The sequence below is a fragment of the Rhinoraja longicauda genome, chromosome 18, assembly GCF_053455715.1.
Source record: "Rhinoraja longicauda isolate Sanriku21f chromosome 18, sRhiLon1.1, whole genome shotgun sequence".
In the NCBI taxonomy this organism is placed as follows: domain Eukaryota; kingdom Metazoa; phylum Chordata; class Chondrichthyes; order Rajiformes; family Arhynchobatidae; genus Rhinoraja; species Rhinoraja longicauda.
In genome coordinates this window covers 36845413-36872337 of record NC_135970.1, presented here as the reverse complement: position 1 = coordinate 36872337, position 26925 = coordinate 36845413, and the positions used below count along the sequence as shown (strand labels likewise).

The window sequence follows — 26925 nt, the reverse complement described above, 5'->3', positions numbered from 1 at the left end:
AACCCCTGAACAATCTATCATTGAGTTCTAATAGTGCCTTTAAAAATAGCCTGGAATGAGTTGTTTATAGCATTCCTTAGATCTTGGATAGTCAGAGTTGAAAATCTTAATAACAAATGCATCTGATGAAGATGGTTTTGAAATATAGCCACATTATACATGTCTAACCAGCATAACAATAAAGCTGGAGTAACTCGGCGGGCAGGCAGATCTCTGGAGAGAAGGAATGGGTGACGTTTCAGGTCGAGACCCTTCTTGGGAAGGGTCTCGACCCGAAGCGTCAGAGTCAGAAGAAGGGTCTTGAACCGATACATCGCCCATTCCTTCTCTCCAGAGATGCTGCCTGTCCTGCTGAGTTACTCCAGCTTTTTGTGTCTACAGTTTAAACCAGTTCCTTCCTACACATAACAAAGAACTGAATCAGTTGAGGGGGCAGCTTCATGTAATCAGTCGGAGGTGATGCAACTGGGTGTACACCAAAGGATGGTTGGACATCTACTGTGGGAGCAGAGTTTTTAATCTGTGCTGGGTAATGCTCCACCTGATTGTCCATGGCCAATCCCTTTCGGTCCAAAGTTTCTTGCGTAACAAGCTGCAACGGTAAGAAAAGTAATCATTTTGGTTTTTGAAACGGCTGATTGAGAGGTGATGTGACAGAATTGATACGTTATGAAGGAGGTACAAGCACGCTAACTGGAGGAACAGCGCCTCGTTTTCCGCTTGGGTAGCTTACAACCTATTGGTGTGAATGTTGAATTAGTTCAGTTTAGAGATACTGTGCGCAAACAGACCCTTCGGCCCACCGAGTCCGTACTGACCAGTGATCCCCGCACACTAACACTATCCTACACACACTTGGGACAATTTACAATTATACCAAGCCAATTAACCTACAAACCTGTATGTCTTTGGAGCGTGGGAGGAAACTGAAGATCTCAGAGAAAACCCACGCAGGTCACGGGGTGAACGTACAAACTCCATACAGACAGGACCGAGCACGGATCTCTGGCGCTGTGCCAACGTGCTGACGTCCATTCTCCAATTCTCGAAATTCTCCAGTTTTACTTAAAAACTGAATGTTTGAGTGGGGCACCTGCTGCCTCGCAGCACCAAAGACCAATGTTCAATCCGATCCTCGGGTGCTGTCTGTGTGGAGTTTGCATGTCCTCCCTGTGACTGCATGGGATTTCTCTGAGTGCTATAAGTTTCATCCCACATGCCAAAGACATGTGCATCGGTAATTTGGGTGGGCAGGGAGCAGAGGAGCCAGTGTCGGGTGAGTGAAGAAGGTTAGTGAGCCCGATGCGGAATGGTGGGATTTGCTAATGGTGGGATTGTGGATTACTACAGTTTTGTGACAGGCCACCCTGATTACCAGTTCACCACTGACAGCAGGGCTGCTAACGTGAGCTTACAGCAAGAATCTTTGTATGCCATTGGTGCTGTTGTATGCAGGAATCTCCTGCACGGTGGGGCAGCGGTAGAGTTGCTGCCTTACAGCGAATGCAGCGCCGGAGACTCAGGTTCGATCCTGACTACAGGCGCCGTCTGTACGGAGTTTGTACGTTCTCCCCGTGACCTGCGTGGGTTTCCTCCAAGATCTTTGGTTTCCTCCCACACTCAAACACGTACAGGTATGTAGGTTAATTGACTGGGTAATATGTAAATATTGTCCCTAGTGTGTGTAAGATAGTGTTAATGTGCGGGGATCGCTGAGCGGCGCAGACTCGGTGGGCCGAAGGGCCTGTTTCCGCGCTATATCTCTAAATCTAAAAAAAAATGTATCTTGTCATGTACATTATCCCCTTCCCTTATGTATATATACACTGTAAATGGCTTGATTGTAATCGTGGATTACTGGATAGCACGCAACAAAAGCTTTTCACTGTACCTCACTGGATCAAGTGACAATGAATTAAACTGTGCACTGTTCTTCATTAAAACCCGCACCACAAATGCAATGTTGGGCCTTACCCTTGCAGTAGATCTCTCCGTCCTTGTCTGTCACGGTGGTAGACTCCAGACTCTTGCCACAGAGCGCACAGCGGAAGCAGGTTTTGTGCCAGGCCTGTGGAAGGTTTAGAGATAGGTTCATGAGTTCTCGGAGCCGAATTAGGCCATTCAGCCCATCAGGTCTACTCTGCCATTCAATCGTGGCTGATCGATCTTTCTCTCTCAACCCCATTCTCCTGCCTTCTCCCCATAACCCCTGGCATACAACATGGAAACACACCGTTCGGCCGACTGAGGCCACGCCATACGCCGATCACCTAGGTGTATACTATCCCACTTTCTCATCCACTCCCTACACTTCCAGTTGCAATTTACAGAAGCCAATTAATCTACAAACCCGCAGGCCTTTGGGATGTGGGAGGAAACCGGAGCGCCCAGAGGAAACCCACACGGTCACAGGGAGATTTCACCTGCAAACTCCACAGGGACTTCACCCGAAGTCAGGATCGAACTCGGGTTTCTGGCTGTGAGGCAGCGGCTCTACCAGCTGTGCCACTGAAGGATCCAGCAACTTAACCAGAAAAACTGATTGCACATTCACTCAACTACAGCATCTTGTCTGACCAGGTTCAAGAATAGTTTCTTCCCAACAGCCATCAGGCTCTTGAACTTACACAACACTAACCTTTACTATGAACCCCTGTCGACTGTCTTTTGTTGCTCTAAGGATTACAATTTTCTTTGCACAAGTATTGTAGTTATTAATTTGTTGATTTTTAAATAATTTATTATATAGCATCTGTGCCTATTGCATTTTTCATGCCTGCTGCAAGTAACAACGTCATCGTTCCATTGTTGGAACGTATCACAATTAAACACTCATGACTCTCGGTACAGATCGATTTAAATATTGCCGCCCATACTGCTGAATATTTCCAGTGATTTCTGCTCATCTTTCAGAGTTTCATCACCGGCTGTGCAGTTTGTTTCCTTCATGGAAACATACAATTATACTTGCACCTCCTTCCCATGTTAAAGGACCTGTCTCTATTCTGTTGTTTCCATAGTGATGTATGACAGGCACAAGTGGTTTGTGCAAAGCTCTTCATTCTGTGTGGTGTGTTGTTGCATATACTTGCTGTTGACCTCTCTCAAACGAGTAATTATTTTAGTTGGGATACGCTTGCGATTCAAGGGCTCTTTGGTCGCTCCATGTTGAGGTACATTGGGTTAATTACATCAAAGCTCAACATTCACCAGGGTCTAGGCTGGTACGAGTGTTCCCATGAGACGTCTCCCACACCATCAAACTTCACCCATCCCCAGTGACATATATCCCATGGGTACTGTACCCCAGTGTTATACAGTGTCCAACCCATCCCCACCAATAGTGTACCCCAGTGTTATACAGTGAAAGACCGGCCCCACCGGTACTGTACCCCAGTGTTACAGTGACAGACCCATCCCCACCAGTAGTGTACCCCAGTGTTATACAGTGAAAGACCCGTCCCCACCAGTAGTGTACCCCAGTGTTATACAGTGTCCAACCCATCCCCACTATTAGTGTACCTCAGTGTTATACAGTGACAGACCCATCCCCATCAGTACTGTACCCCAGTGTTATACAGTGACAGACCCGTCCCCATCAGTACTGTACCTCAGTGTTATACAGTGACAGACCCATCCCCATCAGTACTGTACCCCAGTGTTATACAGTGACAGACCCGTCCCCATCAGTACTGTAACTCAGTGTTATACAGTGACAGACTGGGCAGAAGGGACTGAAGTGAGCTGTAAGGCAATGAGTTGTGGACCACGGGTTTAGAGGTAGGGAATTTTAATAGAGATGCTGCCTAGGACTGGAGAGCAAGCAAACTGACTGTGATATGGTCTAAGTTAGGATATCGATAGCCCTGCCAAACCATGAATCAACATTAATATTGGTATTGGTTTATTCTTGTCACATATACCAAGGCACAGTGAAATGCTCTTGTTTGCATGTTAATCCAATTGTCAGCTCATACCATACATACATCATATTATACATATGATCAGATGTAATTTGATAACACACAGACAAAAGCTTTCTACGCACGAGTACAATCTTGCCAAACACAAGTATCATGTAGTGCAAAGAGGAAGGAAAAACAGAATCTAGTTTGCAGCCTCGTGGTGTTACAGTTCCAGAGGGAAAAGTGCAATGTCTGCAATGGGGTAGGTTGGAAGATTGGGGCTGCACCCTAGCCAGGCCGACGTGGACAGGTCGCGTCACATAGAACATAGAGGGTCCCGGCGCGGAGGGGGGGGGGGCCATTGAGAATAAAGGGAGACCTGGTGTGGGGGGCGGCGGTGTGGGGGGGGCCGCCAAGAACAAAAGGGACAATGTGAGGGGAAGGGATCAACATTACTTGATGATACCTTTTGTAATGTTGGTGCCTTTGTGGTGACTCTTGTGTACTTTGTACGCAAAAGCAAAGAATTTCACTGCACCTCGGTACATGTGACAATAAAGTATCATCATCATGATCAAACGTACGGAAGGACTACTGTTCGGAAGTCTGGTAACCGAGGGGGAGAAGCTGTTCCTGAGTCAATAGACAATAGGTGCAGGAGTAGGCCATTCGGCCCTTCGAGCCAGCACCTCCATTCAATGTGATCATGGCTGATCATTCTCAATCAGTACCCCGTTCCTGCCTTCTCCCCATACCCCCTGACTCCGCTATCCTTAAGAGCTCTATCTATCCTTTAGAGTCTGGTGGTACTAGGGTTGCCAACCTCCTCACTCCCAAATACGGGACATCACCGGGTGACCTCACCCAGCCAGCGGCCACGTGCTCCCGCTCCACCAATGGTGGCTGCCCGGGCTGGGCGCACGTGGCCGCTGGCTGGGTGAGGCCACGTGGGGCGCGGGCCGGCGATGTCACCCTTTGTCCCGTATTTGGGAGTGAGGAAGTTGGTAACCCTACTAACACGGGACAAGGGCGGTCCCAGTACGGGACAAACTAACTTAGCCCAAAATACAGTTGGCAACCCTAGGTGGCACGTGCTTTCAAGCCTTTGTACCTTCTGCCCGTTGGGACAGTGGGGGAGAAGAGGGAATGTTCGGAGTCTATGTCAGGCAGGGGATGAAAGCAGTTCACAAAACGTCGATGGACACTGATCGAAGCAGACAGACAGATCAGACACTGTAAATGTAGGTCCAAAGGCAGAGTACAAGTGAAGTGATGTGTTCGGTGTCCTTGCCACAGGCAGGCACACCAGGACTATGGTATCTCCAAGGCTTTTGGGAATTGACTTTGCAGATAATCTTGTTGCAGTTGCACAGCAATTTAATTTACAGGCTGCGTGAAATTCCGAATGAATGAAATTTAATTACAATGCAAGATTCGAGTGGGAAGGCAACATTTATCTTTCTTTGTATTGCACTCAACACATGCTGATTTTATAGTCTGTTGACTGAGAAATCACAGTGGCACAAGATTAGTTTCTCATCTCTCTCAGGACAACTTACCTATTTTATGAGGAAGAAAATACGGTTCATTTGGTTCTCAAAAGGCTAAAGTGTTTGTGTCAAATAAAGTGCACCTCTATCCCTGGGTTTAATGTTTTAGGTACGTTGAGATACGTTTAACAAAGTGCCTTCAAAACAAAGCGTGATTGACATGTCGGAAGGAACTGCAGTAGCTGGTTTACACCAAAGATAGACACAAAGTGCTGGAGTAAAATCAGTGGGACAGATAAGCATCTCTGGAGAGAAGAAATGGGTGATGTTAATTGCCTAACATTACCCAATCTGTTCATTTGCAGTCCCTATGTGGTGAAGCCCTTTTGAGGTGTGAGTTTTTAAAAGTTCATGAGGTCATAAGGAATAGGAGTAAAATTAGGCCATTCGGCCCATCAAACCTACTCCGCCATTCAATCACGGCTGATCTATCTCTCCTTCCTAACTCCATTTTCCTGCCTTCTCCCCATAACCTCTGACACCTGTACTAATCAAGAATCTATCTCTGCCTTAAAAATATCCACTGAAGTTGATGTAACGAAGGGGTAAAATGGTTGTGCTGAGCAAATGAAAATCATGAACAGCAGATTCTGGCCGTCTGAAATAAAGACAGAAAATGCTGAAAACACTCAGCAAGTCAGACAGCATCTGTGGAAAGACAAACAGAGTTACCGTGACAAGTCAAAGACCCTGCATGGATAGACACAAAAAGCTGGAGTAACTCAGCAGGTCAGGCAGCATTTCTGGAGATAAGGAATAGGTGACGTTTCGGTTTCCCAAGTTTGGGAACAGAGGGCGGCACGACCTTACAGCGCTAGACCCCGGTTCTATCCTGACTATGGGTGCTGTCTGCACGGTTGTTCAAAATATCAAATTAAAGGATAAAAGACTGCAGCGTTATGAATTGGGTTGCTCTTGCAAAGTCTCAGAACAGGCTCGGAGGGCTGAATGGCCTCTTTCCATTCTGGTGGAATTGTGTTCCACGATTTCCAAGAGATGGTCGTGTTGAGTCCAGCAAGTTAATTTGCAGCCCCAGTAAAGAAATAAGCCAACAATGCTAGTTCAGAGACCTCTTGGGATGAGATTAGAAAGACTTGCCAAACAGAAACAATGTGCGCAGAGCAACATGTCGGAGGCTCAGATGAAGATTTAAATGGGGGACCTCTTCATTTCATGCTTCAGCACTCCAAAGACTTGCAGGTTTGGAGGTTAATTGGCTTTGGTAAAATTGTAAATTGTCCCTAGTGTGTGTACAATAGTGTTAGTGTGTGGGGATCGCTGGTCAGCGAGGTCTTAGTGGGTCGAAGGGCCTGTTTCCACGCTGTATCTCTAAACTAAACTAAACCAAATTAAATAAGTTTGGTGAGTGTGCTTAACATAAACCAGAAGGCTTGGAATTTTTTTCCAATAAGACTGAAGGAGCTTTTTTTTTTTTTTTTACAGACCCTGTAAACTTCTTATCTGGATGTAAATTCTTAACAATCCTCCACATTGCCCTGCTTTTCTCTCCTTTTTCTCTCAAAGTGGTGGCTATCAATCGTTGCTTGTTGGATCCAACGACACACAGCCCTTCATGACATGAGATCTTCCATTATGCAGAAACAAAGAACTGCAGATGATGGTTTCCCACCAAATATAGACACAATGATGTTTTATGCCAAAGATAGACACAAAGTGCTGGAGTAATTCATAGGGTCAGGCAGCAGCTCTGGAGAACATGGAGAGGTGACATTTGTGTCGGGACCCTTCTTCAGACTGCCAGTCTGAAGAAGGATCCCAACCCGAAATGTCACCCGTCCTTTCTCTCCAGAGATGCTGCCTGACCCACTGAGTTACTCCAGCACTTTATGTCTATCTTTATTAACTGATTTCTTTATGGGCGGCACAGTGGCGCAGCAGTAGAGTTGCTGCCTCACAGCGCCAGAGACCCGGGTTCAATTCTGATTGCGGGAGCTGTCCGTGCGGAGTTTGTACGTTCTCCCTGTGATCGTGGAGGTGCTCAGGGTTCCTCCCACACGCCAAAGATGTGCAGGTTTGCGGGTTAATCGGCTTCAGTAAAGAAAATGCCCCTAATGTTTAGGATAAGAAAGTGGGATAACATAGAACGAGTGTACGGGTGATCGTTGGTCGGCATGGACTCGGATGGTCGAATGGCCTGTTTCCAAGCTATATCTCGAAACTCGAAATTTACCACCAGCCCAGGGGCTGGGTTGGTTAGCGCTGGGGTGATTTTTGCTGCTTGCACGGTCTTATAAGAGGAAATATGTTGAATTTCCGCAGGATATTAAACACTATGTCAGACAGTAAATCATAATTGGAAAAAGAATCAACAAAAACACAAGGAAAAGGTTTTTTAAATATAGGAACATGAATACACTTCTTGAAAGGGATGTGAAATCAAATTTAGTTGGATTAATAGTGAAGAAAGGATTTGCAGGAGTAGAGGTAAAGTGAGCTGATTAGGCACAATGTGCTGGAGTAACTCAGCAGGTCGGGTTGAGACATTTCAGACAGAGTCTGGCTTTTCAAAGCTCTAGTTCCCTCTCCCCTTACTCTCAGTCTGATGAAGGGCCCCGACCCAAAACATCACCCGTTTTTCCCCAGATATACTGCGTGACCCGCTGAATTACTCCAGCATTGTGTGTCTATATCTTCAGTGCAAACCAGCATCTGCATTTCCATCCTACACAGGCTGCCTGGCCTGTTCATCCTCCCACGTTTCATTCTTTTGCCAACCCCATCTTCATCTCTCCTGCAGATAGACACAAAAAGCTGGGGGTAACTCAACGGCTCAGGCAGCATCTCTGGAGAAAAGAAGTAGGTGACGTTTCGGGTCGAGACCCTTCTTCAGACCATCACTACTGCAGGTGACTAATCCCAGTCCAATAAACGCTCACTCAAACAGTTCCAGCCAGGACCTCCAAAGTCAGGAAGGAGGGAGGCAGTCTGACTTTTTTTTCCCTTAAGACAACACCTGGCTCGGATCAGGCACCGAGACAGATGTTGAGCATGTGACAAGTGGCTCAATAAATCCTCGAACACTATGGACACACGCTGCGGCAGACATGTAGAATAAATGTTACATTATTTTCAAATTTGACAACAGGTACAAGGCCGCTGTGAATCAACGAGAAAATGTAGAAGGCGGCAGATGCAGATGTGGCAGGAAAATGGAAATAAAGAACAGCAGATTCTGGATAGACACAAAATGCTGGAGGAACTCAGCAGGTCAGGCAGCTTCTTGGGAGCAAAGGAATGGGTGACGTTTCGGGTCGAGACCCTTCTCAGAAGAAGGGTGTCTATCCGAAACGTCACCCATTCCGCTGAGTTACTCCAGCATTTTGTGTCAATAGGCAATAGGTGCAGGAGGAGGCCATTCGGCCCTTCGAGCCAGCACCGCCATTCAATGTGATCATGGCTGATCATTCTCAATCAGTACCCCGTTCCTGCCTTCTCCCCATACCGCCTGACTCCGCTATCCTTAAGAGCTCTATCTAGCTCTCTCTTGAATGCATTCAGAGAATTGGCCTCCACTGCCTTCTGAGGCAGAGAATTCCACAGATTCACAACTCTCTGACCGAAACACTCAGCAAGTCAGACAGCATCTGTGGAAAGGAGAACAGAGTTACCATTGCATGCCATTTAGTGGGGGCATGGTGGCGCAACGCTGGAGTTGCTGCCTTTGGCCCACCATGTCCACGCCGACCAGCGATCACCCTGTGGGCTAACTCTATCCTACACACGAGGGACAATTTACAGAAGCCAATCAACCTACAAACCTGCATGTCTTTGGGGTGCTTGAAGAAACTGGAGCACCTGGAGAAAACACAAGTGGTCAGAGGGAGAACGTACAAACAACGTACAGACATCGCCCTTAGTCAGGATCGAACCCGGGTCTCTGTCGCTGTAAGGGAGCAAAGCTACCGCTACGCCACCGTGCCAACCCCCACCCTCATTGAATATTTGAATGAAGTATACCAGCTATCTGGGCATCCTCCATCGAGTCACTCTGTTTCACGTTATGTATTGCTTGAGTATTTGCAGGGTAGGGGTAATGAGTTAGTGATATTTTTCATACCTTCCCTCCTCCGATCACCTTCTCAGCCGCGTACACTGACTGACTGCATCGCGGACACTTATCGGCGCCGCCAAACCTCTGGGCAAGTTTGGAGGAGCTGGGGTTTGGTGACTGTTGAGGTTTAACCCTTGGAAGAAGAAACAAGAAGTTAAACACATTGGGTAGAGGTTCATCAAAGTGTTGTGCAAGTGCGGCAACACATATGTGTTATCTATCATATGGCAGGAACGGGGTACTGATTGAGAGTGATCAGCCATGATCACATTGAATGGCGGTGCTGGCTCGAAGGGCTGAATGGCCTACTCCTGCACCTATTGTCTATTGTCTATTGTCTATGCCATGGAGCGTGTTTTGTAGCTTAAAACATAGATATTAAAATGGATGATGAGGTGGAAAGAGTTTTGCTACTTGGGTTGTTAAAAAAATATTTCCCAATATCCAACTCAACATTTACACACAGATTATTTTGATCAGAATAAAAGGAGGAACTCATTGGGTCAAGCAGCATGTGTGGAGTGAATAGACTGATGATGACATTTTGGGTTGGGACTCTTCTCCGGAGTCCCGGCCTGAAATGTCAGTCCCTTAGGCTGCACCTTGGCTCAACTGAAAGAGTCGCTGCCTCAAGGAGCAGAGAAACTGGTTCAATCTTGACCTTGGATGCTGCCTATGTGGAGTTTGCACGTTCTCCTGGAAGTTATATCCTACATCCCAAAGATGTGTGTGTTGGCCGATTATTTGACCACTGTAAATTGGGCAACATGGACGTAGATGGAGTATCTTGGCCAGCGTGGACTGAAGGGCCTGTTTCCATGCTGTATGACTATGTTCTCACTGTCCCTGCCTACAACTGAAGGGTTCTCAATGGTGAATAATGTTGAGCCGCTCAACATTCCCAGGCCCTTCTAGATTAGTTTAGTATAGAGATACAGCACAGAAACAGGCCCTTCAGCCCACCAATTCCACGCCAACCAACGATCACCTGTATACTAGTTCCTTCCGACACATTAGGGGCAATTTACAGAAGCCTTTGGAATGAGGAGTGAACTCGGAGCACCCGGAGAAAACCCACGCGATCACGGGGGGAACGTGCAAATCCCATACAGGCAGCACCTTTAGTTAGGATCGTATTTGGGTCTCTGGCGCTGTGAGGCAGCAACTCTACCGCTACTTTTTTTTAGAGATACAGCGCGGAAACAGGCCCTTTGGCCCACCGGGTCCACACCGACCAGCGATCCCCGCACACTAACACTCCTACACCCACTGGGGACAATTTCCACATTTACCAAGCCAATTAACCTCCAAACCTGTACGTCGTTGGAGTGTGGGAGGAAACCGTAGATCTCGGAGAAAACCCACGCAGGTCACGGGGAGAACGTACAAACTCCGTACAGACAGCGCCCGTAGTCAGGATCGAACCCGGGTCTCTAAAGGCAGCAACTCTACCGCTGCGCCACCGTGACCGCCCTGATGCAAGAAGTCACAGCAGATTTGATCAGCATTGTGCAGAAGAAAAAACGCACATACCCAACACTCACAAACATACTTTGACACTTACTCCAGGTGCTGGGTGGGTTGATTACCACCGGCCTCTGAGCTGAGCGTTCCTGCACCTTGGCCGTAGCCGTAGCCCTTGGGGCCGTACTTCTTGCCGTAGCAAGACTTGCAGTAGATCTCCGCCTCATGGGCAGCAACAGTGGTGCTGTCGAGGGCTTTCCTGCAGGTCACTAGAAAAGAGAGAGAGAGAGAGAGAGAAAGGAGCCTCTTTAGTCAAAGAGGGTGGTGAATCTGTGGAATTCATTGCCACTTACAGCTGTGGAGGCCGTCAATCGATGTTTTTAAGATTGATAGATTCTTGATTAGTAAGGGGTTACGGGGAGAAGGCAGGAAAAGGGGGTTGAGAGGGAAAGATAGATCAGCCATCATTGAATGGCGGAGTAGACTTGAAGGGCCGAATGGCCTTATTCTGTTCCTAGAACTGCGGCACGGTGGCGCAGCGGTAGAGTTGCTGCCTTACAGCGAATGCAGCGCCGGAGACTCAGGTTCGATCCTGACTACGGGCGCCGTCTGTACGGAGTTTGTACGTTCTCCCCGTGACCTGCGTGGGTTTTCTCCGACATCTTCGGTTTCCTCCCACACTCCAAAGGCGTACAGGTTTGTAGGTTAATTGACTGGGTAAAAATGTAAAAATTGTCCCCAGTGTGTGTAGGATAGTGTTAGTGTGCAGGGATCGCTGGGCAGCGCGGACTCGGTGGGCCGAAGGGCCTGTTTCCACGCTGTATCTCTAAATCTAAAAATCTTTTTAAAATCGAAGCAGCTGCGACTGAATGAGAAATCTGGTTGGCAAACCAAGACTTTTGCAAAAACCAATATCCACATCTTAAATTGTATAAAACAGCATAGATACAAATCAATGTTCAAATAAATTCTAACCATCAGATCAGCAGTAAGCAAAGGTAAAATAGTTTAGTTTAATTTATTGTCACGTGTACCGAGGTACAGTGAAAGGCCGTTTTGTTGCGTGCTAACCAGTCAGCGGAAAGACTCTACATGATTACAATCGAGCCATCCACAGTGTACAGGTACAGCATAAAGCGGATAACATGAATGGGATCGATTGTAGTTTGGCTTTCCGCTGATTGGATAGCACGCACCAAAAGCTTTTCACTCTACCTCGGTACACCTGCCATTAAACTAGACCGACCCTTCACCCATTTCTCCCACTACCCGCCCCCATTTTCCCCTTCCCCGTCTACCTATACCCCTTCCTCTGACTTCACACTTCTCGCCTCTTCTCTCCCAGTCTCACAGCCATGCCAAATCATGCCATGACCCAAAGAGCCATTTCACGCAAAGGGTGGTGGGTGCATGGAACAAGCTGCCAGAGGAGGATGGAACAAGCTGCCAGAGGAGGTGGTTGAGGCTGGGACTATCCCAAAGTTTAAGAAACAGTTAGAAAGGTACATGGATAGGACAGGTTTGGAGGGATATGGACAAAACTCTGGCAGGTGGGACAAGTGTAGCTGGGACATGGTGACCGGTGTGGGGAAGTTGGGCCGAAGGGCCTGTTTCCACACTGTATCACTCTATGACTTTCTACGGCTCTATGACCCCTCCCTCCCCCCTCCCACCCTACAACCTTTCCTGTGTGAACAGTGATCACAGTTTCATGGATCTAGACTTTGATCCTTATCCAGGTATTGTGTATTAACTTGCATAATGCCCATCTCCCTACAAATATGAGCTAATCTACTCGTTCACTAATCTGTCAGACAATAAGGGAGCATGTCAGAGCAGTTTATATTTCGAAATCATTAATCAGAAAAAAAGCATTCAAATGAACAGTATGTGCATGCTCCCCATAAAGTAACATTTAATGCTTCTCCCAGTGAAAAATATGATCAATTGTTAAACAATGCAGGAAGTCTAACTAGAATATCATTTAGTCAGTGTTAATTGAAATTTCCACAGAAGGATATTGAAGATGGACTGGGCTTGTAGTCACTGAAGTTTAGAATGATGAGAGGGGATCTTATGGAAACATATAATATTCTTAAGGGATTGGACAGGCGAGATGCAGGAAAAATGTTCCCGATGTCGGGGGAGTCCAGAACCAGGGGTCACAGTTTAAGAATAAGGGGTAGGCCATTTAGGACAAAGATGAGGAAAGACTTTCACACCCAGAGAGTTGTGAATCGGTGGAATTCTCTGCCACAGAAGGCAGTGGAGGCCAATTCACTGGATGTTTTCAAGAGAGAGTTAGATATAGTTCTTAGGGCTAATGGAATCAAGAAATATGGGGAGAAAGCAGGAATGGGGTACTGATTCTGGATGATCAGCCATGATCATATTGAATGGCAGTGCTGGCCCAAAGGGCTGAATGGCGTACTCCTGCACCTATTTTCTGTGTTTCTATTTTTCTATGTTTCCATTATGCATTACAAAGAAAGTAGATCTCTAGTAAAGAAGTTCTAATTTTAGTGGGAAGTTTCAAGTTAGTACTGGAGTCACAGGAGTAATGATGGGGTCCCGATACTTTGGTAAGCAACAAGCTGGTCACACATTGGTCACAGCTCCAACTAAACCCTGAACGATGAACTTACTGCAAAGGAAGCAGGTTTTGTGGAAGCTTCTGCCGTTGCATTGTATCTCCTCTGCATGGTAGACTGTCTTGTCACAGGCTGCGCACTTGACTCCACCACCCCACTGTGGCATTGCACCAGTCAACGAGGGAAACCGAGGATCTCGAGGACAAACTGCAATTGAAGAAGAATCGCAGGAGCATTCGTCTTAAGTTATTCTTCAGCGAAATTTCTCAGGTGTGGAGAAATGCTTGACGCACTTTCCACCAATTTCAGTAGAGGGCGCTGTTTTAAAAGTTACCAATAAAGATAGATCAGCCGTGATTGAATGGCGGAGTAGACTTGAAGGGCGGAATGGTCTAATCCTGCGCCAAGAACTAATACCATACGATACGATAGAACTTTATTTATCCCAGGAGGGAAATTGGTCTGCCAACAGTTACAAAACACAACAAGATACATAAGGGATTAAAAGTACCATTAGCAAATTTGCAGATGATACAAAGCTGGGTGGTAGTGTGAGCTGTGAGGAAGATGCTATGAGGTTGCAGGGTGACTTGGACAGGTTGTGTGAGTGGGCGGATGCATGGCAGATGCAGTTTAATGTGGATAAGTGTGAGGTTATCCACTTTGGTGGTAAGAATAGGAAGGCAGAGTATTAGGGCGGCACAGTAGCGCAGCGGTAGAGTTGCTGCTTTACAGCGAATGCAGCGCCGGAGACTCAGGTTCGATCCTGACTAAGGGTGCTGCACTGTAAGGAGTTTGTACGTTCTCCCCGTGACCTGCGTGGGTTTTCTCCGAGATCTTCGGTTTCCTCCCACACTCCAAAGACGTACAGGTATGTAGGTTAATTGGCTGGGTAAATGTAAAAATTGTCCCTAGTGGGTGTAGGATAGTGTTAATGTGCGGGGATCGCTGGGCGGCACGGACTTGGAGGGCCGAAAAGGCCTGTTTCCGGCTGTATATATATGATATGATATGATATTATCTGAATGGTGTCAAGTTAGGAAAAGGGGACATACAACGAGATCTGGGTGTCCTAGTGCATCAGTCACTGAAAGGGGGAGGAGTTGTACAGTTTGATAGCCACAGGGAAAAAGGATTCTGTGGCGTTCTGTGCTGCATCTTGCTGGAATCAGTCTGTTGTTGAAGGTGGTCCTCAGTTTGACCAGGGTGTCATGGAGGGGGTTATGAACTTATGAACTATGAATAAAGGAGACTTGGGGTGGAATATCTCTGGGATTCGAGGAGGGAGGGAATGGGTGCGATGGGATTGTCCTCTAGGGAGCTATTCACATTAGACAGATATATGGATAATGTTTAGTGCAAGGTAAAGCCAGTAAAGTCTGATTAAAAGGGTCCCCGATGAGGTAGATTGTAGTTCTGGACTGCTCTCTGGTTGTGGTAGGATGGTTCTGTTGCCTGATATCAGCTGGGAAGAATTTTCCCTGAATCTGGAGGTGTGCCTTTTCACACTTCTATACCTTTTGCCCGATGGGAGAGGGGAGGAGGCCAGGATGCGACTGGTCCTTGATTATGCTACTGGCCTTGCCGAGGCAGCGTGAGGTGTTAATGGAGTCAATAGAAGGGAGTTTGGTTTGTGTGATGGTTACCAGTATTGTATTGCGTTTCATGCCCATTTGTATCCAAACATCGTCTACAGTATTTGAATTTACTAGTAAAATAAATATACGTTACTGCAAAAAAAACTTCAGAAACTCAGTCCTGTGGCAATTATTTATATCGTTCAATTCCCTGAACAATTGATTCAACTTTATTTTGCATATAGCCACAACTTAAAATGCCAACATTACAAATATTTTCTTCCCACATTCTCAGTCCTTTTTCTATCTCTGGGTCTGTGAATGCTGTAAATAATCAGTCTGTCAAACTGATATTGTCCAACAATTCATTGTCAGATTGCTGTTGTCTACAGTCTTTTATAATTTACTCTCACAGTTCCTATCCCATTATAGCCCATAATTAGAATTCATACAGTGTCTTAGGATAACTGTGCTATTTTAATGTGTTTTATTAATGGGGGCGTTAAGGAAGGACAAAGAAATCATGTGCTCAGGAGAGCTCAAGATTAGTTAAGAGTTCCAGAAATAAACCAATGAATATTTTATAATTTGCCGCAAGAATTTTCTCCATTAAAATACAATCAAGGGAATCTTTATGAAAATGTGGAAAACTTTACAAAAGGGTTTACTGTTGTAATTTAATCCTTTTTTCAAAGTTTTTGATGAGCATTCGCGTACACTTTAATCCAATGGCAAGTTGTTTTATATAACAGTCTGAAGAAGGGTCCTGACCCAAAATGTTACCTATCCATGTCATAAGAAACATAGAAAATAGGTGCAGGAGTAGGCCATTCGGCCCATCGAGCCAGCACCGCCATTCAATATCATGGCTGATCATCTAAAATCAGTACCCCGTTCCTGCTTTCTCCCCATATCCCTTGATTCCGTTAGCCCTAAGAGCTATGGATGTCCTCCAGAGATGCTGCCTGACCCACTGAGTTTAGACTTTAGACATTAGAGATACAGCGTAGAAACAGGCTCTTCGTCCCACTCTGCGGGTCAGGCAGCATCTCTGATGCAAAAAGGATGGGTGATGTTTTGGGTCAGGACCCATCGTCAGACTTGCCTTTCAGGCCTCCAGGTCTTCACCTTCCCCCCTCCGGCCTCCTACTTTCAGTCAAAAGGGGGGTCCCGATCCGAAATGTCACCCATCTTTTTTTTCTCCAGAGATGCTGTCTGACCCGCTGAGTTACTCCAGCACTTTGTGTCTATCTGCGTCTTAAACATATTGCTTATTTTCAAAACGGATTTGGTTGAGAATTAAGTCGTGAACCATAAAAAGCCATCAGAGCGGCACGGTGGCGCAGCGGTAGAGTTGCAGCCTACCACGCCAGAGACCCGGGATCAATCGTGACCATGGGTGCTGTCTGTGTGGAGTTTGCACGTTCTCCCCGTGACCTGTGTGGGTTTTCTCCGGGTGCTCCGGTTTCCTCCCACACTCCAAAGACGTACAGGTTTGTAGGTTAATTTGGCTTTGGTGAAAATTGTAAATTGTCCCTAGTGTGTGTAGGATAGTGTTAGTGTACGGGGTGATCGCTGATCAATGCGGTCTCGGTGGATCGCAGAGACTGTTTTTGTGCTGTATCTCTAAGCTAAACTGTTAGCTTAGAGTTAGCATTGTTAGCTAACTCTTAAAGTTAGCATGCTGGTACAGCAGGCAGTGAAAAAAGCTAATGGCATGTTGGCCTTTATGACAAGAGGAGTTGAGTATAGGAGCAAGGAGGTCCTTCTGCAGTTGTACAGGGCCCGAGTGAGACTACACCTGGAGAACTGTGTGCAGCTTTGGTCTCCAAATTTGAGGAAGGACATTCTTGCTATTGAGGGAGTGCAGCGAAGGTTCACTAAGTTAATTCCCGGAATGGCGGGACTGTTGAAAGACTGGAGCAACTGGGCTTGTAGACACTGGAATTTAGAAGGATGAGAGGAGATCTTATTGAAACATATAAGATTATTAAGGGATTGGACACATTAGAGGCAGGAAACATGTTCCCAATGTTGGGGAGTCCAGAACCAGGGGCCACAGTTTAAGAATAAAGGGTGGGCCATTTAGAACGGAGATGAGGGAAAACCTTTTCAGTCATAGAGTTGTAAATCTGTGGAATTCTCTGCCTGTGGAGGCCAATTCTCTGGATGCATTCAAGAGAGAGCTAGATAGAGCTCTTAATGATAGCGGAGTCAGGGGGTATGGGGAGAAGGCAGGAACGGGGTACTGATTGAGAATGATCAGCCATGATCACATTGAATGGCGGTGCTGGCTCGAAGGGCCGAATGGCCTACTCCTGCACCTATTGTCTATTGTTAACCTTAGCAAAAGATCTGTTTTAAGCCAATAACACAGTCTGGGATTTTGTACGATGGGTTTGATTGTTTTACCTCTAAAACGCTGCGATCCTTTAGGGAACATTAATTTTCAGGGGCACAGCTGCTGCTTTCTTTCACGGAGAAAAGAAAGTCGATATCTCATAGCGGCGATAAGATAGCATTGACAGCCGGGCTGGTGGGATTGAGTCTGTCATCATGCCCGATCCCCCTGCGCTATCAGTGAAAGAAGAAAGGGCGATATCTGGAATACCTTGATAAGGGATCAGGAATAGCTGGGTCAAAAGCCCCAGTGACACGGTGCGAATGACGTTTTTCCCCCGAAAACACTCGGCCTCAGAAGGCTGCTGTGGAACTGATGCTGATTATGTTACACATAAATGAGTCACTCCTTCCATAGAGTCACACATTACAGAAACAGGCCCTTCAGCCCAACCTGCCTATGCTGACCAACACGCCCCATCGAAACCCATCCCACCTGCCTGCATTTGGCCCATATCCCTCTAAACCTATTCTATCCATGCACCTATATAAATGCTTAGTATAAGAAAATAACTGCAGATGCTGGTACAAATCGAAGGTATTTATTCACAAAATGCTGGAGTAACTCAGCAGGTCAGGCAGCATCTCGGGAGAGAAGGAATGGGTGACGTTTCGGGTCGAGACCCTTCTTCAGTTCTTCAGTAACCCTTCTGAGTTACTGCAGCATTCTGTATATAAATGTTTATATATGCTTCCACTTTAGTTTACTGTCACGTGTACCGAGGTACAGTGAAAAGCTCTTTTTGTGTGCTATCCAGTCAACGGAAAGACAAGGGTCTCGACCTGAAACGTCGCCCATTCCTTCTCTCCAGAGATGCTGCCTGACCCGCTGAGTTACTCCAGCTTTTTGTGTCCATCTTCAGCGGAAAGACAGTACATGTTTACAATGGAGTTTAGTTTGTTAGTGAGTTGTTTGATTCAGGTGGATTTTGAGAAAGCTGCCAGCCATTTACATTTTCTTAAAAAGTTCGGAGTTGATAAGGGAATAGCCAGCTAAAGCCAGCAAAGTCCGATCAAGGATAGTCCGAGGGTCACCAGCACAGCACTGCTCTCTGGTTGTGGTAGGATGATTCAGTTGCCTGATAACAGCTGGGAAGAAACTGTCCCTGAATCTGGAGGTGAGTGTTTTCACACTTCTTTGCCTTTTGATGGGAGAGGGGAGAAGAGGGAGTGGCCAGGGTGCGACTGGTCCTTGATTATGCTGCTGGCCTTGCCGAGGTAGTGCGAGGTATAAGTGGAGTCAATGGGAGGCAGGTTGGTTTGCGTCCACAATTCGCTGCAATTTCTTGCGGTCTTGGATGGAGCTGTACCCAAACCAAGCTGTGATGCATCCCGATAAAAAGCTTTCTTTGGTGCACCTGTAGAAGTTGATGAGAGGTGGAGGGGACATGCCGAACTTCCTAAGCCTTCTAAGGATGTAGCGGCTTCCAAAGGCACAGGCACTGTCCCAGCACAGGACCCCCCCCCCCCCGCCCCCCAACCGGTAAACCGAAACAGCAAGCACTTCAATAGGATTTGGCCCAAGGCATATAACAGCTAAGATAATTTCCAGCTCATGTGACAAGCATTCTTTCCAGTAAAGAGGAGCGCATCAGGAGTATAAATTTCATCCTAAAACCTCAAACCAGATACATTATCCGCAGTGCTCATGACAATACTGGATCTTGGTAGCTTAGAAAAGAATGCAAAATAGGCGCCTGTCCCGCTGAGTTACTCCAGCTTTTTGTGTCTATCCAGTTCCAACACATGTAAAATAGCATCCCCGACTTAACAAGAAGACAATCTGATGATAAATGATGAAACACATTGTAAATAAAGGTACACTGAGGGTAATAAATAGCCCTGATGACAAAATTATTCTCCCGTTATAAATATACCAGGCTGCAAAAATATGTTCCTTTCCCTATTTATAATCTGGCCTTCTCAAATTTAATTGCGGTACTTCAATCCCCTAAATATTTCTTCTGCAAATGTATTTTTCCATTTGGCTCTGTCAAGGAAATAACTGCAGTTCTTAATTTATTCAAGGTGCCAAGTGCAAACTTCAAAGAGCTGGAAGGCACTTCAGGATTCAAGAACTTTCCCTGAATACCAATGTTGTGCATAGAGTTTCAACATTTGCTGGCTGCAAGCTGTTAATGAAGGAATACAGCAAAGAGGAATATATAAGTTCATAAGTGATAGGAGTAGAATTAGGCCATTTGGCCCATCAATTCTACTCCACCTTTCAATCATGGCTGATCTATCTCTCCCTCGCTCCTAACCCCATTCTCCTGCCTTGTCCCCATAACCCCTGACACCTGTACTAATCAAGAATCTATCTATCTATTGAAACATATAAGATAATTAGGGGATTGGACACATTAGAGGCAGGAAACATGTTCTCAATGTTGGGGGAGTCCAGAACAAGGGGCCACAGTTTAAGAATAAGGGGTAGGCCATTTAGAACGGAGATGAGGAAGAACTTTTTCAGTCAGAGAGTGGTGAAGGTGTGGAATTCTCTGCCTCAGAAGGCAGTGGAGGCCAGTTCGTTGGATGCTTTCAAGAGAGAGCTGGATAGAGCTCTTAAGGATAGCGGAGTGAGGGGGTATGGGGAGAAGGCAGGAACGGGGTACTGATTGAGAGTGATCAGCCATGATCGCATTAAATGGCGGTGCTGGCTCGAATGGCTGAATGGCCTACTCCTGCACCTATTGTCTATTGTCTATTATCTCTGCCTTATACATATGCATTGATTTGGCCTCCACAGCCTTTTGTGGCAATGAATTCCACAGATTCACCACCCTCTGACCAAACAAATTTGTCCTCATCTCCTTCCAACAGGAACGTCCTTTAATTCTGAGGCCATGACCTATTGAGGTTTTAACTACAGGCTTGGGTCTCCATGGAGTCATAGAGTTGTACGATAAAGAATCAGGCCCACCATGTCCAGACAGACCTTTCAGCCCATCTATACTAGGACTGTAATCCACATTAGGACTGTAATTCCTCCATGCCTTGCCCTATTTAAGTCTAAAGAAGTGTCCCGACCCAAAACGTCACCTATTCATGTTCTCCAGAGGTGCTGCCTGACCTGCAGTTACTCCAGCACTTTTGGTCGTTTTTTTGTAAACCAGCATCTGCAGTTTGTTGTGCCTCTATTTAAGTATCTGTCCGAATGCCTCTTAAATGTTGCAGTCAATTTCCAGAAACATTTTCAAAGTCTGAAACTGCTGCAATAAAATGAGCTTTAATTTAAGTTGAATAAAAAGATTTTTTTTCTTGATTGAGTACAGAGGGATGGATCATTTACAAGAACAAAAAATCAAAGGGAAATAAGAACATGAGATGTACAACTTCTGAAACAGAAATTATTAGTTTAGTTTAGTTTAGAGATACAGCGCAGAAACAGACCCTTCAGGCCACTGAGTCCGCGCCGACCAGCGATCCCCGCACAATACACTATCCTACACACACGAAGGACGATTTACAATTTTACCGAAGCCAATTAAGCTCCACACCTGTACAACTTTGGAGCGGATTTTACAATACAATAGACAATAGACAATAGGTGCAGGAGTAGGCCATTCAGCCCTTCGAGCCAGCACCGCCATTCAATGCGATCATGGCTGATCACTCTCAATCAGTACCCCGTTCCTGCCTTCTCCCCATACCCCCTCACTCCGCTATCCTTAAGAGCTCTATCCAGCTCTCTCTTGAAAGCATCCAACGAACTGGCCTCCACTGCCTTCTGAGGCAGAGAATTCCACACCTTCACCACTCTCTGACTGAAAAAGTTCTTCCTCATCTCCGTTCTAAATGGCCTACCCCTTATTCTTAAACTGTGGCCCCTTGTTCTGGACTCCCCCAACATTGGGAACATGTTTCCTGCCTCTAATGTGTCCAATCCCCTAATTACCTTATATGTTTCAATAAGATCCCCCCTCATCCTTCTAAATTCCAGTGTATACAAGCCCAATCGCTCCAGCCTTTCAACATACGACAGTCCCGCCATTCCGGGAATTAACCTAGTGAACCTACGCTGCACGCCCTCCATAGCAAGAATGGAAGTAAGTGAAGTAAAAAGACGCAGCGTGCAGGAGTAACTCAGCAGGTCAGGAAGCATCTCAAGAGGACATGAAAAGGTGACATTTTGGGTCGGGGCCCTCTGTCAGTCTCATCTGTGTCTTTTTTTGTAAAACAGCTTCTGCCGTTCCTCATTTCTAAATTTTGTTAGCGCGTTGTCGGATTCAGATGGGGGTTGAGAAAGTTGCCAACCATTTACACTTTCTTAAAACGCTCAGAGTCGATAAGTAATATTTAAAATATCACCCATTTCTAGCACCTCTACACGTTATCCAAGCAGTCAATCTTGCACAGGAATGATTTAACGTTGCTTTGGGCCCCACATCTGATGTGCTGGCATTGGAGAGGAGTGTCCAGAGAAGGTTGTCCAGGGACGATTGGGTTAACGTATGAGGAGCGTTTGAAAGCTGTGGCCCTGTTCTCACTGGAGTTTAGAAGGATGAGGGAGGGATCTCATTGAAACCTACCTTATAATGAATGGCCTGGATAGAGTGGATGTGGAGAGGATGTTTCCACTGGTGGGAGAGTCTAGGATCAGCGGCCTCAGCCTCAGAATAAAATGAAGTACCATTAGAATGGAGATGAGTAGGAATTTCATTAGTCAGAAGGTGGTGAATCTGTGGAATTCTTTGCCACAGACAGCTGTGGAGGCCAAGTCATTGGGTATATTTATAGTGAAGATTGATGGGTTCTTGATTAGTAAGGGTGTCAAAGGTTACAGGGAGAAGGCAGGAGAATGGGGTTGAGAATAAAAAAAAATAGATCGGGCATGATTGAATGGTGGAGCAGACTCAATGGGCCGAATGGCCTAATTCTACTCCTATGTCTTATGGCTGTGAGGCTGCAAGGGTTAAGGTAACCCAGGCAACAAAATCAAATAATCAAAGTTCCTTTAATTTGTAACACTTATTGGAACTGTACATATGTGGTTTGAAGAAAGGTCTCGACCCGAAACGTCACCTATTCTTCTTCTCCAGAGATGCTGCCAGACCCGCTGCGTTACTCCAGCTTTTTGTTTCTATCTTCAGTGTAAACCAGCATCTGCAGTTCCTTCCTACATGTGGGGTCACTCGCGTGGATTGACCCAAGGTTCGTACATAGCTCGGAGCTTCAGTGTAATAACACTGAGCCTGCAGTGCAACTTGATGCAAACAAATTAGTGAGATCAACTGAACTACACCTAGTCGTATATCCTCTGCAGCTAATTACATCTTGGCGAAAATCAAATTTATGTCTCACTCACGAGAGACATTGTTGAACTGCAGTCCTACGGCTTTGCCAGTCTTACTTGGCTCCAATGATCCCCTTTGCATAACTAGTGGATGTTGCCAGGATACATAATCTAGCCGGGCATCTTGTTCTTAGTTGACCCAGTAGAACATGGAACAGTGCAGCCCAGGTACAGGTTGTTTGGCCCACAATGTCGGTGTCGAACACGAAGCCAAGTTCAACTAATCTCCTCTGCCTACACATGATACATATCTCTCCATTCCCTGCATACTCATGTGTCTAGCTCGAAGCCTCCTGAATGATCAGCCATGATCACATTGAATGGCGGCGCTGGCTCGAAGGGCCGAATGGCCTCCTCCTGCACCTATTGTCTATTGAATGCCACTATCGTATCTGCTTCCACCACCACCCGCCGCAGTGCGTTCTCGGCACTCGCCACTCGCCAGCCTCTGAGTAAAAATACTCGCCCAGCACATCCCCTTTAAACCTTGCCCCACTTCACCTTAAAGCTATGCCCTCGAGTCTTTGATATTTAGTTTAGTTTCAAGATGCAGTGTGGAAACAGGCCCTTCGGCCACAGTCCATGCCGACCAACGATCACCATTACACTAGTTGTACGTTATCCCAGCTTTGCATCGTACACACTCGGGGCAATTTACAGAAGCCACTTAACCTACAAACCTGCGTGTCTTTGGAATGTAGGAGGAAACCAGAGCACCTGGGGAATACCCACGATGTCACAGGGAGAATATTTCAAACTCCGTACACAGCATCCATAGTCAGGATCGAACCCGGGTCTCTGGTGCTGTAAGGCAGCAACTCTGTGGTCGTGCCACTGTGCTGCCTTAGGGAAAAAAAGGTTCAGACTATCTATCCTATCTGTGCCTCATAATTTTATACTCAGATTCAGGGTCTGATCTTCTTGTTCAACTCACCAGCACCATGTGGATTTGGTTACTTTATACCGTTTGAAGGTGCCTTAATGTGGACAAAAATGGACATTGCAAAAGGGCACCATATAACTCTGCCATTTGTCCTCCACCCTTCTATAGTAGTCAGCATCATAATACTTTTTTTTAAATTTAAATTTAATTTAAATTTTAACAAAACAAATACATGTATGAACTCATAGTACGCGATGGTACCTACATTATAAATTCGATTATACATTTAAATTCGATTATACCTGTATTGTTCTGTATTATCTCCCCACCCACAACCCCCCTCCCCCAATTAGAAAAAAATTAAAAAAGGAGAAGAAGAAAGAAGAAGAAAGATAAAGAAATAAAAAAATTTAAAAAGGAAAGAAAGAAAGAAAGAAGAAAGAGGGAACCTGGAGACAAGAAGGAAACACTTCTGGCTAATTTCTTATTAAATTCTTTTTAGGGGTATCAAAACAATCCTGAAATTAAATATTTCCAATTCTTAATCCTAGTTTTAAAGTGAATGGGTTCCAAAGTTTCAAAAAGAAATCATATTTATCTCTCAGATTATAAGTAGCTTTTTCTAATGGGCACCATATAACTCTGCCATTTGTCCTCCACCCTTCTATAGTAGTCAGCATCATAATACTTGAAACTTAGGGGAGAGGTGAGAAACTATTATTCCTGAAACGCGAGAATTTTTAAAGGAAAGAAAAAAAATTTGACTAGTTAATTTTTTTCTTCTTTCCTTTAAAAATTCCACTCACGTTTCAGTAATAATAGTTTCTCAACTCTCCCCTCTTAAAACGTCCCTTTGTTTGCAACTCGAGCGGTACTGTGTGCCTTTTAGAACCCCGCTGAAATTATTTTTATTCATGCAAGTACCGATGGTGACTGTTGGAAAACTATCCAGGATCGGAGGCATCACAACAAAACTTGATTCGTTTACGTTTCCAATTACAAACAACTTCCTTCATCAGGCATTGCTTTAATATAATCTAGAGGAGGAGGAACACTGGCTAAGTTTCAGCCATGTAAAGAAATATTCACCAACAAAGCCATTGAATGGCTTTTCCCAATTAAGTTCACCGTTTGCTTTAGCTTATGGGCAGCACAACAGTAGAGTTGCTGCCCAACAGCATCAGAGACCCGGGTTTGATCCGGACTACGGGAGCTGTCTTTACAGAGTCTGTATGTTCTCTCTGTGACCACGTGGGTTTTCTCCGGTTTCCTCCCACATCCCAGATGCACAAGTTTGTAGGTTCATTGGTATTGCTAAGTGGTAAAATTGTCCCGAGTGTGTGTAGGATAGTGTATGGAGTAATTGCTTGTCGGCGTGCACTTGGTGGGCAAAGTCTACTTCTCCTTGCTAGGGGGTGTGCATGTTAAAGTCTCTCTGTACGTCAGAGTTATGGAGTCTTACATTATGGAAACAGGCCCTTTGGCCCAACTCATCCATGCCGACCAAGATACCATGCGACTAAGCTAGTCCCAGCTGCCTGCGTTTGTCCCATATCCCAATAAACCTTTCTTATCCATGCACCTGTCCAAATGTCTTTTAAATGTTGTCATTGCACTTTAACGCATCAACTACTTCCACGTCCTCAGAGAAAGCACACAAAATTGTCCCACAAAATGAAACTGTTTGCAATCTCCGTTCTCTCCCAGGGTCACACAATACCAAAGAAAAAAAACAAGAGTAAAAAGTGCTAATTGAGGGAAGGTATTTGAGATCTGGGCGCAAATTGGCAGCATAATTCTTGACTGGCAGCTACTGCCAATTTCAGAACAATCTGGTTTTGAATTACACGCTGTCAAAGTTAATGTATGTCAACAACCAGTGATTAGTCAAAGTTCAGAATGAACAATGAGTTGCTGTGACTGATTTTCAATTAAAAAAAAGTTTTGCGCAACAGAACAATAGGTAATTAAAGCATTGGACTCCAAGTTGTAGAACTAGGAGCTCGTTCATTCCACAGGAGGTAAAGCGGTACACTTCAGGCTGCCTTGGCAAGACCACCTGTATAATCAAGGACCAGTCTCACCCCGATCGCTCTCCCTTCTCCCATCAAGCGAGGTACAGAAGTTTGAAAACACAGACCTCCAGATTCAATTCTGGGACAATTTCTTCCCAGCTGTTATCAGACAACTGAACCATCCTATCACCAACTAAAGAGCGGTTCTGACCTACCACCTACCTCATTGGAGACTCTCGGGACTATCATTAATCATTCTTTACTGGACTTTATCTTGCACTAGACGTTATAACTATCCTGCATCTGTACACGGCTTGATTGTAAAATGTGATTGTATGGTCTTTCCACTGACTGGATAGCAACAAAAAAAGCTTCTCAAGAGTCAAGAGTGTTTTATTGTCATATGTCCCCGATAAAACACTGAAATTCTTACTTCGGTACACTTGACAATAATAAACTAAACCAAACTATGATAAAAAGAAGTTTAGATCAAATTAGTCATTACCATTAACTCTTGAGAAAATTGACCCAGCAATAGCATTGATTTACCTTACCGGAATCGGAACAGGATCTAGTCCCCGTGAGCACTGCTGGAGTAATTGTATCGTCTGGCGTTTTCCCACGTAGGTGACACGGTCCACTTTAAATATCTTCGCTCGGACTGACTGGGAGGTCTCTGGGTCAGACATCCTGTGATGTGACAAACTTTGAATTTAAAATAGCCCCTGACAAAGCCCAGGATGAATCCATGTGTCAGAAATTATAAATGAGCCAAGTAAAAGATAGAAGTGACCTACAAACAGAAAATAAGTGCAGGCTGAGGGCATGGTTATTTTTGGAAAGTGATTTGTGAAGTCCTCCATTTCCCTTAGGATTCATTGAGGGACATTGTTAAATCTATTTTAAGTTTCAGGGTCCATCGAGTTGTTCTGACATGAATTGTCCAGAGTGATTTTTTTTGTGTGTTGAAGTTTCAATGTATTGCTGTAAAACCGCAGCAACTAACAACAGTCACTGTTGCAAGTGTCAGATCGGCCTTTCTGAGAGTGAAGCTGACGAAGGCAATTGGAACAGATCGAGTCCCCAGTTGTGTCCTCAGAAAACTGTGTGGGCCAGCGAACATGAGTATTTGTGGACATCTTTAACCTCCCGACTCCGTTCTGAGGTCGTCA

General features: G+C 45.5%; 1 protein-coding gene across 1 annotated transcript; it reads right to left on the bottom strand.

Moving 5' to 3' along the window:
- Nucleotides 1-325: 325 nt before the first annotated feature.
- Nucleotides 326-26356, bottom strand: csrp3 (cysteine and glycine-rich protein 3 (cardiac LIM protein)). Its single transcript, XM_078415518.1, has 6 exons — nucleotides 26308-26356; nucleotides 13637-13789; nucleotides 11092-11260; nucleotides 9534-9660; nucleotides 1975-2068; nucleotides 326-592 (listed from the first exon to the last, which is right to left on the bottom strand). The coding sequence occupies exons 2-6, from the start codon at nucleotides 13746-13748 to the stop codon at nucleotides 516-518; spliced, it is 579 nt and encodes a 192-aa protein (XP_078271644.1). The 5' UTR covers nucleotides 13749-13789; nucleotides 26308-26356; the 3' UTR covers nucleotides 326-515.
- Between the last annotated feature and the right edge of the window lie 569 nt (nucleotides 26357-26925).